Genomic DNA, 14,089 nt, shown 5'->3' on the forward strand with positions numbered 1-14,089 from the left:
TATTGCCGAGACCCGAGTGCTGTGAGCGCATTAGCGCGACAAGCCTGAGGCAGCGGCAGGGAGGCGTGGCAGCATGGCGGGAGCAGTGGCAGCGTAGCGGGAGGAGTGACGGCGCTGACAGCGATGCGAGAGGAGTGGCAGTGCGGAGAGAGGAGTTTCAGTGCGGCCCGGCGCGGCAGTCCTTTAGTAATCGGCAGGGCGGGCACAAACGGGCAGGGCGCATTCTGACACTTGGAAAAGGGGCAGGGCGCAGCGCCCCGCGAAAGAAGGCTAGAGTGAACACTAAAGCTGTTTGACGTAGTCCGGGCTTTGAAGATTTAGGTAACCAGAACGGCTGGAGTCAGGAAGACTGACTCGCTGTTTATCCTGTATGCATCCAACAAGCTGGGTGCTCCTGCTTCAAAGCAAACTATTGCTCGCTGGATCTGTAACACGATTCAGCAGGCTCATTCTGCGGCTGGATTGCCGCATCCAAAATCAGCGATAGCCCATTCCACAAGGAAGGTGGGCTCTTCTTGGGCGGCTGCCCGAGGGGTCTCGGCATTACAGCTTTGCCGAGCTGCTACTTGGTCGGGTTCAAACACCTTTGCAAAATTCTACATGTTTGATACCCTGGCTGAGGAGGACCTTGTGTTTGCCCATTCGGTGCTGCAGAGTCATGCGCACTCTCCCGCCCGTTTGGGAGCTTTGGTATAATCCCCATGGTCCTTACGGAGTCCCCAGCATCCACTAGGACGTTAGAGAAAATAAGATTTTACTCACCGGTAAATCTATTTCTCGTAGTCCGTTGTGGATGCTGGGCGCCCGTCCCAAGTGCGGACTTTCTGCAATACGTGTATATAGTTATTGCTTAATAAAGGGTTATGTTATGTTGGCATCCATTGGTTGATGCTCTGTTGTTTGTTCATACTGTTAACTGGGTAAGTTTATCACAAGTTATACGGTGTGATTGGTGTGGCTGGTATGAGTCTTACCCTGGGTTCCAAAATCCTTTCCTTGTAATGTCAGCTCTTCCGGGCACAGTTTCCTTAACTGAGGTCTGGAGGAGGGGCATAGAGGGAGGAGCCAGTGCACACCAGTAGTACTAAATCTTTCTTAGAGTGCCCAGTCTCCTGCGGAGCCCGTCTATTCCCCATGGTCCTTACGGAGTCCCCAGCATCCACTACGGACTACGAGAAATAGATTTACCGGTGAGTAAAATCTTATTTTTCCCTCTATGGGTGTCCACAACACCGTGCCCACAGCGTGGTGAACGTAGCGAGGCCACAAGGGGCCCCACTGCCGGCATACTGGTGGCCGGAATGCCGCTGTCTGTATACTGACAGCCGGCCGCCGGTAATAAATACTGAACCCTTTATGCATCATAAGCTGTTCTGAGAATGGTAATAAGGTCGGTGTTATTATTAGACAAGTCATTACCAGATAAAGAGGTGTGACAGAAACGTGCATGTTACTCTGCTTGCTGTAAACAGATCTGAATGTAACCAATATATACTGTATGATCTACAGATGTGACTACATCACCTACATCCTCTGATGCCAGACCATCAAGCTCTCCGTGTCATCACAGTGATTTGGGCTCACTATTCGAGAAACACACTTCCCGTGCCTCACAAAGAGAAGGTATGTGTAGGTGTACCCCTAGATCATCTGTAGTTTTCAGTTTTCAAGTTGTTTAACAGCTCCGTGTATTTTCCTTGTCTGAAAAAGTAGGTGGTATGTGGATATTCCATAATGTTCTGTTTCCGTTTGGCCTTCCAGTGCCAGATGGGTTACGTTACATTATTTTACGTAGTCCTCGCTTTCGGTTGTGTGTTGTTAAGGCATAGCAAGCAACTATTTGCATGAATGGTATACTGTAATCCACATGGATGTTTTGTAGACTACATTTGTCCCACACTGAGGTTTTACTGATTTGTTATAAAGAGATTTGCCGGATTGGCTGTTCCCCTCTTCACAACGCCTAAACCTGGTACTTGTCCAATCCTTGGCAGATCAGACTCCAGGTCAGGCTGTTTAACAGTCCTACTGCAGTCCTGCCCACAGATCCTACATCCAATCCATGGCTACACGCTACCAATTTCTCATACGTCCTAGAGGATGCTGGGGTCCACTTTAGTACCATGGGGTATAGACGGTTCCGCAGGAGCCATGGGCACTTTAAGACTTTTCAAGAGTGTGAACTGGCTCCTCCCTCTATGCCCCTCCACCAGACCTCAGTTTTAGAAATGTCCCCAGGCAGACTGGATGCACTCTGAGGAGCTCTACTGAGTTTCTCTGAAAGACTTATGTTAGGTTTTTTATTTTCAGGGAGGACTGCTGGCAACAGTCTCCCTGCTTCGTGGGACTGAGGGGGCAGAAGTAGGAACCAACTTCCTAAATAGTTTCATGGCTCTGTTTCTGGCTGACAGGACACCATTAGCTCCTGAAGGGAACTGAACACTAGCTGCGGCTATGTGCTCTCTCCCACAGCGCGCCGTCACCCCCCTTACAGAGCCAGAAGTCAGAAGGCCTGGTGAGTGTAAGAAGAAAAGGATCTTCAGACATCGTGACGGCTGAAAGGTACCGCGCAGCGGGCGGGAACGCTGCGCGCCATGCTACCCACACACACAGGCACTGCAGGGCGCGGGGGGGGGCACCCTGGGCAGCATGAAACCTTGTACACTGGCATATAAGGGGCATAAGATGCTGTAGCACAGCCCTACCCCGGCCAGTATAAATATTGGAAGCATTAAGTCTGAGGGGAAACGCGCCATAACGGGGGCGGGGCTTCCTCCTCAGGCAGCCAGCACACTGCTCAGCGCATTTTCTCTCATTCCAGAGCTGCAGTAAAGAACGCTGGTCCTCCTCCACTGCTGAACTAAGTATCAGGGTGCAAAACGGGGGGCACAGTGAAATTTGGTGCTATGCATGGTATAATTATCATAAAAGCGCTGCAGGTCTGTGGGCATTTTGTGTGTCACAGACATTTTATTGCTGGCGCTGGTTTGTGAACTGGCAAATCCTATCTGTGTCCTTCTGACAGATTTTACTGTGGGTCTGTCCCCTATAAGTCCCGGAGTGTCTGTGGTGTGGTTGTGCACGTGTGTGACATGTCTGAGGCAGGGAGCTCTTCCCCTGAGGAAGCCATTTTAGGGACACAGAGTTGCAATGTGGTGGCTCTGCCGGCACACTGTGAGCCTGAATGGGTGAAAGAATTACGTGATAGTGTGAATCATATCAGTAAGAGATTAGATAAGTATGAGTCTCGTGCAGAAAACTGGAGAAAATCAGTGGAAGATGTGATTTTTAGTGGTTCTGCTTTTTCATCCGCAGGCGACCCCTCTGGGTCACATGAAAGACCATTTGCACAAATAGTACAAACTGATACCGACACGGACTTCCTGTGTCGACACTGGTGATTCCAGGGGAATAGATCCTAAATTGGCAAAAAGCATTCAATACATGATTGTTGCTATAAGGGAGGTTTTGGAAGTTACGGAAGCCCCTCCTGTACCTCAGGAAAAGGCTTCTTTATAAAGAAAAGAAAATTAATGTAACTTTCCCTCCTTCTCACAAGCTAAATACTCTCTTTGAGGGAATTTGGGCAAACCCTGAAAAGAAATTTCAGATTCCCAAAAGGATTCAGGTTGCTTATCCTTTCCCGATAGAGGACAGGAAAAGGTGGGAGTGACCCCAAGTTTTAGACAGTGCTCTGTCACGCTTAACAAAAAAGGTGATTCTCCCTGCACCTGGGAAGGCTTCACTAAAGGAGCCGGCAGACCGCGAAATGGAGACTACGTTAAAATCTATTTATGTGGCCAATGGTACACTGCTCAGGCCCACCATTGCTTGCGCGTGGGTGAGTAGTGCTATCGAAAAATGGTCAGATAACTTGTCATCTGAAATTGACACGATAGATAGAGACGAGAATCTCCTAAAGTTAGGTCATATCAAAGACGCTGCTGCATACATGCTAGAAGCCATGAAGGATATTGGACTTTTAGGTTCAAAAGCCACTACCATGGCAGTCTCGGCTCGGAGGGCGTTGTGGATTTGCCAGTGGAATGCTGACGCAGATTCCAAAAGAAATATGGAGGCTCTCCCGTATAAAGGTGAGGCCTTGTTTGGAGATGGGCTAGATGCGTTGGTCTCTGCGGCTACCGCAGGTAAGTCGACATTTTTGCCTTATGCTCCTGCACCGGCGAAAAAGACATATCACTCTCAGATGCAGTCCTTTCGGCCCAACAAATACAGAAAGGCCAAAGGTTCCCCCTTCTTTGCAGGTAGAGAGAGAGGACGGGGAAAAAAGCCTGCAGCGTTTTCCGGATCGCAGGAGCAGAAGTCCACCCCTGCTTCTGCCAAATCTGCAGCATGACGCTGGGGCTCCCTTGCGGAAGTCCGCTCGGGTGGGAGCACGTATGAAACTTTTCAGTCAGGTCTGGGGTCAATCTGTCCTTGACCCATGGGTCTTCCAAATAGTGTCCCATGGATACAAACTGGAGTTTCAAGACGTCCCCCACCCCCCCCCATGCCGATTTTTCAAATCGACCTTGCCAGCTTATTTTCCGGACAGAGAACTTGTAACAGCTGCAATTCAAAAATTATGTCAGGATCAAGTCATTGTCCTGGTTTCCGTGTCACAACAGGGAGAAGGGTTTTATTCAAGCCTCTTCGTAGTTCCGAAGCCGGACGGCTCGGTCAGACCAATTTTGAACCTGAAATCGCTGAATCTTTACCTGAAAAGATTCAAGTTCAAGATGGAATCTCTGAGAGTAGTAATTTCCAGTCTGGAGGAAGGGGACTTCATGGTGTCAGTAGACCTAAAAGATGCTTACTTACATGTTTCAATTTATCCTCCTCATCAAGCTTATCTGAGATTCGCGGTACAGGATTGCCATTACCAGTTCCAGACGTTGCCGTTCGGACTCTCCACAGCACCGAGGGTATTCACCAAGGTGATTGCAGAGATGATGGTCCTCCTTCGACAACAAGGAGTCAATATAATTCCTTACCTGGACGATCTCCTGATAAAAACGAGATCCAAGGAACGGTTGGTGCAGAACATTGCACTCTCCCTGTCAGTACTCCAACGACACGGTTGGATCATGAACTTTCCAAAGTCACAATTGGAACCGGCGACAAGATTGTCCTTTCTGGGGATGATACTGGACACAAAAGTACAGAGGGTATTTCTTCCAGTGGAAAAGGCTCTGGAAATCCAGAGACTGGTCAAGCAAATTTTGAAACCAACAAGAGTGTCGATCCATCAATGCATTCGCTTGTTGGGAAAGATGGTAGCGGCCTACGAGGCCATACAGTTTGGCCGATTCCATGCCAGAGCGTTCCAGTGGGACCTGTTGGACAAGTGGTCCGGATCCCACCTGCACATGCACCAGAAGATAATCCTGTCCTCCTAAGCCAGGATTTCGCTCCTGTGGTGGCTACACAGTTCTCACCTATTAGAGGGACGCAGGTTCGGGATTCAGGATTGGGTCCTAGTAACCACGGATGCAAGTCTCCGAGGCTGGGGAGCAGTCGCACAGGGAAAAAGCTTCCAGGGAAGATGGTCAAGTCAGGAAACCTGTCTTCACATAAACGTGCTGGAATTGAGAGCCATTTACAACAGCCTTCTACAAGCGGTGCATCTTCTTCAAGATCAACCTGTGCAGATCCAGTCGGACAATGTAACAGCAGTCGCGTACATAAACTGTCAGGGCGGAACGAAAAGCAGAGCAGCGATGGCAGAGGTGACAAAGATCCTTCTCTGGGCAGAAAGACATGCAAGAGCCCTGTCGGCAATTTTCATTCCGGGAGTGGACAACTGGGAAGCAGACTTCCTCAGCATACACGATCTCCATCCAGGAGAGTGGGGCCTCCACCAAGAAGTCTTTGCAGAGGTGACAAGTCTTTGGGGAGTTCCTTAAGTAGACATGATAGCATCTCGTCTCAACAAGAAGCTTCAGAGATATTGTTCCAGGTCGAGAGACCGTCAAGCAATAGCAGTGGATGCACTGGTGACCCAGTGGTTGTTTCGGTCGGTATATGTCTTCCCTCCACTTCCACTGATACCAAAAGTTCTCAAAATCATACGGAGAACAAGGGTTCGAGCGATCCTCATTGCCCCAGACAGGCCAAGGAGGGCTTGGTATCCAGGTCTTCAGGAGTTGCTCATGGAAGATCCTCGGCCTCTTCCTCCTCGCGAGGACCTGCTGCAGCAGGGGCCGTGCGTATATCAAGACTTACCGCGGCTACGTTTGACGGCATGGCTGTTGAGCGCTGGATCCTAGCCCGAAAGGGTATTCCAAAAGAAGTCATTCCCACACTTATTCAGGCCAGGAAAGGAGTAACGTCTAAGCATTACCACCGTATTTGGAGACAATATGTGTCTTGGTGTGAATCCAAGAAGGCTCCAACGGAAGAGTTTCAGTTAGGACATTTTCTCCATTTTCTACAGGCTGGTGTGGATGCAGGCCTACGATTGGGTTCAATCAAGGTCCAGATTTCGGCCTTATCAATTTTCTTTCAAAGACAATTGGCCTCCCTTCCAGAAGTTGACGTTCGTGAAAGGAGTGCTGCACATCCAACCTCCATTTGTGCCCCCGGTGCCACCATGGGACCTTAATGTGGTGTTGCAGTTACTGCAATCAGATTGGTTTGAACCACTGAGGGAGATAGAATTGAAGTTTCTCACTTGGAAAGTGATCATGTTATTGGCCTTGGCATCCGCAAGGCGGGTGTCTGAGTTGGGGGCCTTGCCCCACAAGAGCCCTTACCTGATCTTCCATGAAGATAGAGCAGAGTTGAGAACTCGCCAACAATTTATTCCGAAGGTGGGTTTGTCTTTCCATATGAACCAACCTATTGTGGTGCCAGTGGCTACTGACGCCTTCACTGCGTCAAAGTCTCTTGATGTCGTTAGAGCTTTGAAAATTTATGTCGCAAGAACAGCTCGGTTACGGAAAACAGAGGCTCTCTTTGTCCTGTATGCTCCCAACAAGATTGGGTGTCCTTCTTCTAAGCAGACCATTGCGCGCTGGATCAGAGGGACGATTCAGCACGCTCATTCCACGGCAGGATTGCCGATACCGAAGTCGGTAAATGCCCATTCTACTAGAAAGGTGGGTGCATCCTGGGCAGCTGCCCGGGGGGTCTCGGCATTACAACTTTGCCGAGCAGCTACTTGGTCAGGAGCAAACACGTTTGCAAAGTTTTACAAGTTTGACACCTTGGCCGATGAGGACCTCAAGTTTGGTCAGTCGGTGCTGCAGGGTCATCCGCACTCTCCCGCCCGTACTGGAGCTTTGGTATAACCCCATGGTACTGAAGTGGACCCCAGCATCCTCTAGGACGTATGAGAAAACAGGATTTTAATACCTACCGGTAAATCCTTTTCTCCTAGTCCGTAGAGGATGCTGGGCGCCCGACCCAGTGCGTACTTTTCCTGCAGTTATTACGTTTGTAGTTACACAGATGTTGTGTCACGGTTATTTTCAGCATGTTGCTGCAATTGTTCATGCCCGTTGGCATGTGTTATGTTGAATGCCATGTGTGTGGCATGGTTGAGGTGTGAGCTGGTATGAATCTCCCCATTAAATTATAAGTAAATCCTTTTCTCGAAATGTCCGTCTCCCTGGGCACAGTTCCTATAACTGAGGTCTGGAGGAGGGGCATAGAGGGAGGAGCCAGTTCACACCCTTGAAGTCTTAAAGTGCCCATGGCTCCTGCGGAACCATCTATACCCCATGGTACTAAAGTGGCCCCCAGCATCCTCTACTGACTAGGAGAAAAGGATTTACCGGTAGGTATTAAAATCCTGTTTTTTTCAGCCGTCCTCCAGTCTGTCTGCTGAAACGATCTACTTTAAAAAATACATTTGGCTGTGGGGGAAGGGAATTTATTAATGATGATGTGGCGGGGGAAGGGGAGAAATTTGTTAATAATAATGGTGAAGGGGGAGGTTAAGAATATTAACTGATGTGTATGATGTTTACAATATAAAAAAAGAAATATATATATTATAGTGAAGTCTCCCCAAAAACTCAATAACCTGCCCTGGACCCCTCAGCCTGATCTGTTAATAGAAATTAGGGGAGAAAGCCAGTGTGGGGTTACCCTTGTTTTCCAAAAACCAGCACCAGGCTGAACCAGGTACACTCATGTCTCCCTGACATCATATTAACCAGCCCCAAAGCTGGTCAGCCCACGGATGGTATTACTCAAAGTGGGGGCCCCAAAAAATAAAATCCGGATCCCCCTCCCTAGCAACAACCATCCCTGGACAGAAAGCCCAGGGCTATGCCCCGCACCTCTGTTGGCATTGGGTGCGGGGTTCATGGTATGTTAATATTGTCAGGTACAGGTCCCAGCAAGGCATGCTGGCATTTGGAGAACGACAAGTGTCAGCATGCCCGGACATTAAGGGCCCGCTGGCACCTGTAGACCACCTATAAATAAAATGTTAAGACACAACACCTAACGTGGTAGGTGGTGGTAATTTATTAAATGCCTTCACCTGGGGAGGGGGGGGGGGGGGCGGCGGCTGTAGCTGTGTCTTCTGTCTGCTGGAGCTCTTCTTCGCTCCTCCTCCGCTGGACAGCCACTACCTCGCAATGGCTAATATTAGCCAGCACAAGGGGCAGGGTGATGATGTGGCGAGCCATTTTTAAAATTGAAGATGGCCGCAGTGGGCTAATTATACCCATCTTACATTTTAAATCTAGAAATGCCGCCTTAGCACACACGTTGCCAAACTCTGCACTAATGATTGGCAGGGACTGGATCTTCCAGGATCCAGTGCCGCTACCATGTACGCATAGTCAGGCTGCCATCGCCGGGTCCCGCAACATCGTCTGCTTCACTTCGTTGCGCTCACCCCATGCCGGCATTCTACTGCTCGGGATGCCAATGTTGGTATATTGACATTCGGCATCCCGTGCGGCGGTAATACATATTGAAAAGGACTTACCAGGACTAACAAGTGCTGTGCCACTAACATACTGACCGCTTGCTCATTTGTTCCTGTGCAGAGTGGAAACTATCACAGAGTGCATTTGACCATGTACTAATACAATATATTGTTTTATGAAATAATTCCCCATATGGTGGATTTTGCTGGTTTTTAAAGTATTTTCTCTATCATCCATAAGGGATACTGGGAACACTTAGGGGGTCATTCCGAGTTGTTCGCTCGCAAGCTGCTTTTAATAGCTTTGCACACGCTAAGCCGCTGCCTACTGGGAGTGAATCTTAGCTTATCAAAATTGCGAACGAAAGATTAGCAGAATTGCGAATAGACACTTCTTAGCAGTTTCTGAGTAACTCCAGACTTACTCGGCATCTGCGATCAGTTCAGTCAGTGTCGTTCCTGGTTTGACGTCACAAACACACCCAGCGTTCGCCCAGACACTCCTCCGTTTCTCCAGCCACTCCTGCGTTTTTCCCAGAAACGGTAGTGTTTTTTCGCACACACCCATAAAACGGCCAGTTTCCGCCCAGAAACACCCACTTCCTGTCAATCACATTACGATCACCAGAACGAAGAAAAAACCTCGTAATGCCGTGAGTAAAATACCTAACTGCATAGCAAATTTACTTGGCGCAGTCGCACTGCGGACATTGCGCATGCGCATTAGCGACTAATCGCTCCGTTGCGAGAAAAAAATAACGAGCGAACAACTCGGAATGACCCCCTTAGTACGATGGAGTATAGATGGAGTCCAAAGGAGCTGGTGCACTTTAAATTTCTTCAACAGGGTGTGCTGGCTCCTCCCCTCTATGCCCTCCTCCACAGCTCAATTTAGAAAAATGTGCCCTCAGGAGAGAATGCACACTCTGGAGCTCCAGAGAGTTTTTCTTCAGTTTATTTTAATGTTTGTTATTTTCAGGTAAGCTGTTGGGCAACAGCTTACCTGCACCGAGGAACACTGGGGGGAGACCAACACCGGCCTCCTGTCTGATCGGATCCTGCTGACAGAACAACGGTCCTGACGGTCAGTGTACTGCAGGCATTGCGCTCTCGTGCACACACCCGCAGCACGCCGCACACCCCCAGTACAGAGCCTGAAGGTCGGCAGAGTGGTGAGTGACAACCGGGGTCCCCGCTTGCGGGGGCCCAGGTTCTATGCGTGGCACGATCGCGGGGCGGGCATACAGACTCCCCTTGGGATGATCCCATAGCCCCCCACGTAGACTGGCCAGTGGTTGTGAAAGTAGGTGTTGGTGCCTCATTTTACACACATTAGGGACTTTTGCCAGTATAAATATAAATGTAGCTCCAGCGCCATTGTAAGGGAGCTTCCTCAGAGCGGGACCAGCGGCTTCCTGGTGTCATTTCATTTCCTGCACTCACAGCGTTGCTGCAGGACTGCCAGCTCCTCCAACTGATTCTCTACGGCCATACACTGGTACAGGGGTGTAGTTAAGTGGGAGAGCCCGCTGTGGGGACCCTTGTATTAGGCTCCTCACACACTGTACACCAAATTGCCTCTCTTCTAACTGTACAATTGTTAGTTTCAGGCTGTGTGCTGGTCCCTCCTCTCTGAGTCTCTCCACACATACTGGGATAGGCAGGCTTGCTTGTACTTTTGTCTCTGTATGTGTGTGAATGTAAATGTCCTCTGTCAGGATGTGAAAAAAGTTGTGTGCACTATTTGTCACACCAGGTTTCCCCCCTCCAGATTCTCTCATGTGTGAGCAATGCAGTCAGCCTTCACAAGGTAGTGGGGCTTCTGGGGGTGATTTGCAGGAGCCAGCTTGGCTCAGTTCTATTAAAACTATGATGGCTGACATGTCCAATGAATTGACTACTGCCAGACAGGAAAGGCAGCAGTTACAATAGTCTATGGCTGTTCTGACAAAAAGATAGGGCAGACAGCAGATGTTTCTCATCTTCCAAATCCATTACCCCAAAAAGGGGGTTTCCTGATATCCTCTCGGAATCCGAGGAGAAGGTGCCAGAGGTGGAAGAGTGGGAGGAGCTGGAATCTAATACTGGGTTAGATGATTCCTCTGCTGCACAGAGTGTAGAATAACTTATCATTGCAATAAGGGATGTCCTAAATATTCCTGGGAATGAGATAGGTGTGCAGCAATCCTTTTTCTCTGCACAGAAAAAGGTGCATGTCACATTTCCTGACTCAAAGGAACTGGATGATCTTTTCAGGGAGCCACGGGCTACTCCTGACAGAAATTGCAAGTGTCAAAAAAAATGGATGGCCGCCTTTCCTTTTGCTCATAAGGGGTGAAAGGTCCGGGAAACTCCCCCTGCTGTTGATGCGTCAGTATCACGTCTGTCAAAAAAAGACTTAAAGGAACCTGCAGACAGGAAAATAGAGACAACCTTAAAATCTTTGTTGCAGTAGGGGCCTCCCAAAGGCCTGTTATTGCAGGTTGTTGGGTGACTCACGCCATACATACTTGGGCAGGTTATCTTCAGGAGGGCCTCACTGGGGAATAAGTCCCTGGCTGATATGGTGATGCTGATTCAGCACATCCAAGATTCTGCCTGCTTCCTCTGTGATACCATCGAAAGAATTGGCATTATAAATGCACGTACCTCTACCATGGTGGTTTCTGCATTGTGGTTGCATCAGTGGGTGGCGGACGCTGAGTCTAACAGGATTGTGGAAGCCTTACCTTTCACAGGTGATTGGTTGTTTGGAGGTGAATTAGATACCTGGATTTCGAAGGCAACTGCTGGAAAGTCCACGTACCTCCCCTCTGCTGCTCCACCGGCTAGATGTTCTTACACTGGGCCTTCACTGCAGGCCTTTCGGACAGCGCGCTTTAAGGGTAAGGCAAGAGATGCCTCAAATGCAGCACGAGGCTTCAGAGGTAAGTCATGTAAACCTGCCACCACTGGGTCTCAGGACCAGAGCGTAAGCTCTGTCTCCTCAAAACCCTCTGCGTGACGGTGTCCCTCTGCTGCAGGGGGATCTCATGGTGGGAGCTCATCTGAGATTCTTAAGCTCCATTTGGAACAGCTCCTGTCAGGATGCCTGGGTTAAAGACCTGATCCTCCAGGGCTACAAACTGGAGTTCGAAAGTTCTTTGCCTCACGGGTTTTTCAAGTCTGGTTTACCGGCTTCAGAAACCATGCGCCTCACGCTACGGGAGGCCATTCAAAAGTTAGCTCAGACCCAGGTCATTGTTCCTGTGCCACTTCAACATGGCAATGGATACTATTCCAGCCTTTCTGTGGTACCGAAACCGGACGGTTCCGTGATGCCCATTTTGAACCTCAAATCGTTAAACCCATATTTGCGGGTTTTCTGGTTCAAAATTTAGTCTCTGAGCGCAGTAATCTCAGGTCTGGAGGAGAGGGAGGTCTTTGTCTCTCTAGACATAGAGGACGCTTACCTCCATATTCTGATATGGCCGCCTCCATCAGGCCTACCTCAGGTTTGCTCTGTTAGAGCAACACTACCAGTTCCAGGCGCTACCCTTCGGCCTATCCACAGCCCCAAGGGTCTTCACCAAATTGATGGTGGAAATGATGTTCCAACTCAGGATTCAGGGCGTGAACATTGTCCCCTACCTGGACGATCTGCTGATTAAAGCAAGATTAAAGGAACTACTGCTGGGACAGCATCTGTTGCACGACATCCCTGTTGTCACACCACGGTTGGATTCTGAATTTTCAAAAATCCCACCTGGAGCCAACCCAGCGTCTCCAGTTCCTTGGAATGGTCCTGGACATGGTGGCTCAGAAGGTCTTCGGGGCTGGGGAGCTGTCACCCAAGGGGCACAGTGTCAGGGGAGGTGGTCAAGCCTCGAAGCCTGCCTTCCTATAAACATACTGGAACTCAGAGCGATATACCTGCTGCAGGGTTCTCATCTGCTCCAAGGTCAAGCCATTCAAGTTCAGTCTGACAATGCCACTTCAGTGGCTTACGTCAAGCGGCAAGGAGGGACGAAGAGCAGGGCCTGCATGCGGGAGGTATCCAAGATTCTCCTCTGGATGAAAGGGAATGCAAGGGCGGTATCGTCCATATTCATTCCAGGAGTAGACAACTGGGAGGCGGACTTCCTAAGTCGTCACGACCTACACTCAGGAGAGTGGGGTCTCCACCCTCAGGTATTTCGACTGATAACAGATCGGTGGGGCTGTCCGCAGATCGATCTTATGGCCTCTCGGCTCAATATCAAGTTTCAGTGCTATTGTTACAGGACGAGGGACCTTCTGGCAGCAGCAGTGGACACACTGACAACGCCATGGGTTTACCAGCTGGTGTATCTGTTTCCTCCGATTCCTTTGCTTCCCAGGGTTCTAAAAAGAATCAGAAGAGAGGGAGTTCAGGGAATTCCTCATTGCCCCAGACTGGCCTCAAAGGGTTTGGTACGCGGATCTACTGGCCATGGCAGTTGAAGACCCCTGGCCCCTGCCACTTCGGGACGATCTTCTTCTGCAAGGACCGTTCGTCTACCCGGACTTACGACGTCTTTGTTTAACGGCATGGCGGTTGATCGGAACCTTCTAGCTGAGAAGGGAGTTCCGGGTAAGGTTATTGCAATCATGATTCAAGCCATGAAAGCTGCCACGTCGAAGCATTAACACCATATCTGGAAACGATACGCCTCCTAGTGTGAGGGCCAAAAATATCCACCTGCTGATTTCAACCTGGGGCGCTTTTTGCATTTCTTACAAGCTGGTGTGGATATAGGCCTAAGGTTGGGCTCTATTAAGGTTCAGATCTCGGCCTTGTTCATTTTCTTTCAGAAGAAATTGGCTGCTTTGCCTGAGGTATAGACGTTCCTGCAGGGTGTCCTTCACATCCAGCCACCTTTTGTGCCACCCATGGCACCCTGGGATCTACACGTGGTAGAGGACAAGTACCTTATGTGGAAGACGGTCATGCTCCTTGCCTTGGCTTCCGCTAAGCACGTTTCAGAACTTGGCGCTTTGTCCTATAGGAGTCCCTACCTGGTCTTTCATGAGGACAGAGTGGAACTCAGGATTCAACAACAGTTCCTGCCTAAGGTGGTTTCTGCTTTCCACCTAAATCAGCTTATTGTGGTTCCGGTGGCTTCGGCCATTTAATTCCTGAGTCCTTGGATGTGTTGTGTGTTGTGTGTTGTGAGGATTTACGTCAAGAGGACTGCTGCTGTC

At 49.5% G+C, this 14,089-nt stretch overlaps 1 protein-coding gene across 1 annotated transcript in view; it reads left to right on the forward strand.

Moving 5' to 3' along the window:
- Positions 1-14,089, forward strand: part of DCAF10 (DDB1 and CUL4 associated factor 10) — a 53,481-nt gene that overhangs the window by 18,325 nt on the left and 21,067 nt on the right. Inside the window, exon 5 of the mRNA XM_063914251.1 lies at positions 1,510-1,623. Coding sequence (XP_063770321.1) covers positions 1,510-1,623 — 114 coding nt within the window. The remainder of the gene's footprint in view (positions 1-1,509; positions 1,624-14,089) is intronic.

Source organism: Pseudophryne corroboree, chromosome 1 (genome assembly GCF_028390025.1).
Source record: "Pseudophryne corroboree isolate aPseCor3 chromosome 1, aPseCor3.hap2, whole genome shotgun sequence".
Taxonomy (NCBI): Eukaryota; Metazoa; Chordata; class Amphibia; order Anura; family Myobatrachidae; genus Pseudophryne; species Pseudophryne corroboree.